Genomic DNA, 4,280 nt, shown 5'->3' with positions numbered 1-4,280 from the left:
CACACACGCACACACAGCCAGAGGTACAGTGAACAAAAGTGCTTCAAGTTGGGGAAGTAAAACAACTAACCCAGTAGAAATACGTATAAAACCTTAAATATGTTACTTTATGTACAAAAACTGTAACACGGGCCAATATCTCAGCTGTTTGTGTCTTTATATTTTCAAGTAGGTATCACTGCTAACTATTAAGGGTTTGCATTGTCATTGTTTTTAGGATAAAAGGTCGTGTGATCTGACTGACCTTGCCGGCAAAGTAATCAATCACTGCTGATTTTTAAATCTCTCCCATCCCACCCTGCCCCACCTTGACCTGCTGATATCGTTTTTATTCTTCCAATAAAAAGTCAAACAACAAGCCCTGGGCATCCCGCATTGTCCAAACATCGTCCTCTCTGCTTTACTGAAATAAAGAAATAATATACTGAATATCCATTCTTTTTGCACCTCTAAATCTTTAACATAGAAAATATATGAGTGTATGTATACCAAGTCTCTGTTGTTCAAAAAAAAAAAAAAAACAGGGAAGAGCTCTTTGAGGATTTTGGTAAAGAACGTTATTTTGAGGGCCACTTTGAACCAGAAGGGGGGAAGACACATTGGTTCACATGACGGTTTTCGGAGTTATGCACTGCACAACAGAAAAAAGGAGGGGAGGCCGTTCATGTTTTGAAGAGGCACAAGATTCATACGGCTTAGAGGCAAATCACAGACACCTTCCACAAAGAGACAATTCATGTACTCTGAGAGAAAGACGGATAAGCATAAAGTGCAAAAGACCTACAAGAGCGGGAAGAAATGGCGGGATTTCTCGGATAGCAGCAAAGAATCTGAAACTACACTTTTCTCTCCAAAAGGGGGGTTCCAAATGAAGCAAGAACTGAGAGGAAAAGCAGGATTTGTCGATACAAATTAAATAAAATCTAACCAAATTGTCTGGAAGTATCTAACAGACACCTGCTAAACACACTACAGTCTTAATGGAGAAGACAAAACCCTCAAACCTTCTTTCCAACAATCTGTCATTCATCTGTGAGAAGGCCATTAAAAAACAGACGAGAGCGAACAAACTTTTTGCCTCTAAACTGAGATGAACCAAAGGCCTCTACAAAGTGCAAACGAAGTAGCATTGTTCAAGTATGCCACTGTGTAATGCGTGAGCACACACACACAATGCATATATACACACAGTCATATGCATATATACATATGTGCATGACAGCAAATATATATATAGAATCCATGTTCCAATATCTACGTACTAAGAACATTTTCATAGTATTTATGGATATGTAATCATAGTATGTGTATTTATATTCATATGTAGTTGTGTCTCTTATTGTTTCATTACTAGACAATGGAATAATACAGTCTGCCCTAATGTTTTATGACATGTGGACACTGACTTCAGGTTCCCCAGTCTAGAAACTATTTCTGCTCCTTTTCATGTCTTTTTCACTTATGGTACTGCTGCAAAATGGGACCAGCCACAATCGCATTTAGCCAAACACTACAAATATTTATATATTTATATGTGTGTTCATATATATATATATATATATATCAAACAAATACTAGGTGCTGCTTTCAATGCTTTTTGGGTGCTGAAAAGTACCAGAAGGGGGGGAAATAAGGGAGAAAAAAAACCAGAAAGAAAAAAAAATAAAAACGGAAATCAATACCAGGAAGAAAATCCCACACTACTGCAATCCCATCCTTTTACACTTTCTTTAAAAAAAAAAAAAAGCATGATGCTGCTACATATTTAAAACTACGATAAACTCCCTTTCCCCTCCGCTCCTCACCCGTCCCTGATTGCTCATTTGGACAACAGCAAAGAAATACATGCTCTCAGCTACGGGCAAAGATACAACAAGCCAAAAGACAAACAAAACAAAACATGACAGACTTGACAGGGAAATAAAATGCTAACCAGTAACATCCATCTGCCATCAAACCAAAACCTTACCAAACCCGGGAGTTAAAACTATAGCAAATAACATTAAAATAACAAAAGTCATCAAAGTCATTCGTCTCGCTGGATGGGCGAAATAAAGAAAACAAAGAAATGTCCTTTCAGTGAAGTCTATCTCCATTCGCATAGTGGTCGCCATATCACCACAATCACTTGTAAGCGTGGTTCGGTGTGGGCAGGGGAGGGAGGGGTGAGGGTGAGTGGGTAAGGGTCAAACCCAAAAGCTCCGGAGCTGCGAGGGAGAACACACAATCTTTAAAGTAACGACAGGACTCCTGTGACGTGATTTTTCAACAGTTGCTCCACTTCCTCGTCGTCATTTTTCTTTTTTGTCATTTGTTCTGTTCAGTTTCACGATGAGCCGGTGGGTGTGTGCACGTGAAGGAGGCGAGGGGTGGAGGTCGTGGAGGTTTTTTTTAAGGGTGATGGGGTGCGGGCGGGCGGTTGGGGAGGGGCAGGGGGGTCGATGGTCGACACTCCACGCAGTTCATTAAAGAGCATTCCAAGGTCAGAAAAAGACATAGCACGGCCAGAGCGTCACTCCCATCCGTTGTCCTTGATCATGTGAGCCAGCTCAATGATGAACTTTCCCTCTTTGTACTTTTGACTGCTCTCAAACGCGTGCTCCTGTGAAAAAAAACACAGAGAAGAGAAAAATTTTAGTTAGAAGAACAACTTTTGCCCATGATAAAGACACAGAATTAAAAAAAATGTGGTAAAGTGTTTGAATGGATTTGTATTTTTTAGATTGACAGCAAGACAGTAATATTTTTTATGTGTTCAAGGTCAAGAAATTATTTTTTAAAGGTTTTCATAAAGCTACGGGAGTAAATCAACTCTTCAGTCTAACCATGGCATTTCATCATTTCACTAATTTTACTTTTGTGTATTTTTTCCCACATGGAGAAACTCTAATGTCTGATGTCTTTTAGTTGCTTTTAAGTAAATCAAGGAACTTAAAAATGCATTTACAGAGCTGCGGGGGAGGCATACATAGTATAATACATTATGCAAAAACTCAGAAGGCAGCAAATACAAAGACAAATATGCACACATTTATTCACCTGGCCTCATTATTATCTGAGAAAAGCAGGATTTTAGAGAACCAGAGAAAAACACATTGCTAATTAAGAACACTGAGGATTCCTCCAGTGACCAAATCACCTTTTTCAATTGCTTTGACTTCCTGTCTGGAAATACATCTCTTGAAGTGCTGTATGATTTCCGGCATATGTCTCAGTCCTGCTGCGCTTCAGGAGAATCAGGATGTTGATGTGGGTCTCTGTCTTTGATTATTTGCTCAGCCTGCTTTGCCTTGTAAACCAGGTCTGCTCTGCTTTGCTTTGCTTGCGGGGCCTTTCTGAGAATCTATAATTGTTTTTGTCACTGAAGGAGCGGCTTTAAGTGAGTCCCTGTCTTATACTTTGTTCAGTTATTTTACACCCTTCTATAGTCTTTTCAGACAATTACCAGGACAAGCCTCTTCAAAATGGCCTGACATTTAATCACTGTAGACTCTCAGAGGTACCAGTCTGGCTGTCTGCAGCCAACCTTTCGGCACTGTAATTATCTTGAGCGCTAGGAGACCAGAGTGCTCAATCTCTGAGCCTAAATACAACCGTGAGCAAAAAAAACCTGTCACCATGGCTTTAACAAGCAATGCTTTAATGAGAGCAACCTTGTTCTTTTGACCTGTAATAGCATAATTTGTCCCCTTGGAAGCCAAGAAACCACATAGTTGCACAACAACACAGCGGCAGGTGTAAGTGGTGCATCAAGAAACATTTAGACGGAAAGTAAAAGGGCTCAGGTTAAAGTTTAAGCGACTGACTTACATATTTCCAACCCAGGGTGGTTTTACAGTTTTCACAGTAGATATCAGCCACAGCATGTAAACCTGTGAGGAGTACCCGCTCCTCCGCTGGCCCGCAGCCGACATTCACCCTGCAGGAAAGACAGGAAGTGGAGAAAAGGTCACAGAGGTCGGGGTGAGCCGGGGAGGAAGAGCTCAGACCTTTTATTTAAAGTATTCAAAGTACTCATTGTGAATAAAAGGCCCAATCAAAGTTGTTGATGTAATAATTATTACAAATTACTAAATAATAAATAGAATTCCCAACTGGAGATACAAATGGGATATTTCAAATTCTATCTCAAATATATCTCCATATATGAAATATTAGGTTTTTCATACATGAGATTTCACTAATGTTGGTTATTTTCTTGCACTTAAAACGATTAAAAGGAATTCCTTAAAACTCTTTTAAAAAATGTTAAAAACACAAACTTCAAAATAACCACTAAC

The 4,280-nt window shown here is 39.4% G+C and overlaps 1 protein-coding gene across 3 annotated transcripts in view; it reads right to left on the bottom strand.

The window, feature by feature from the left end:
• Positions 1-6: 6 nt before the first annotated feature.
• The window catches only part of LOC118325616 (protein yippee-like 1), a 32,282-nt gene continuing 28,008 nt past the window's right edge, over positions 7-4,280 (bottom strand). For all 3 annotated transcript variants that reach the window (XM_035658352.1, XM_035658351.1, XM_035658353.1), the window contains 2 exons: positions 3,811-3,919; positions 7-2,602 (listed from right to left, as the gene is read on the bottom strand). In XM_035658352.1, the coding sequence (XP_035514245.1) occupies positions 2,513-2,602; positions 3,811-3,919 (199 nt within the window). In that variant the 3' untranslated portion in view covers positions 7-2,512. The remainder of the gene's footprint in view (positions 2,603-3,810; positions 3,920-4,280) is intronic.

The sequence above is a fragment of the Morone saxatilis genome, unplaced genomic scaffold (assembly GCF_004916995.1).
Source record: "Morone saxatilis isolate NCDOM2014 unplaced genomic scaffold, NCSU_SB_2.0 Contig16, whole genome shotgun sequence".
In the NCBI taxonomy this organism is placed as follows: domain Eukaryota; kingdom Metazoa; phylum Chordata; class Actinopteri; family Moronidae; genus Morone; species Morone saxatilis.
This window is presented reverse-complemented; position numbering and strand designations above follow the sequence as displayed.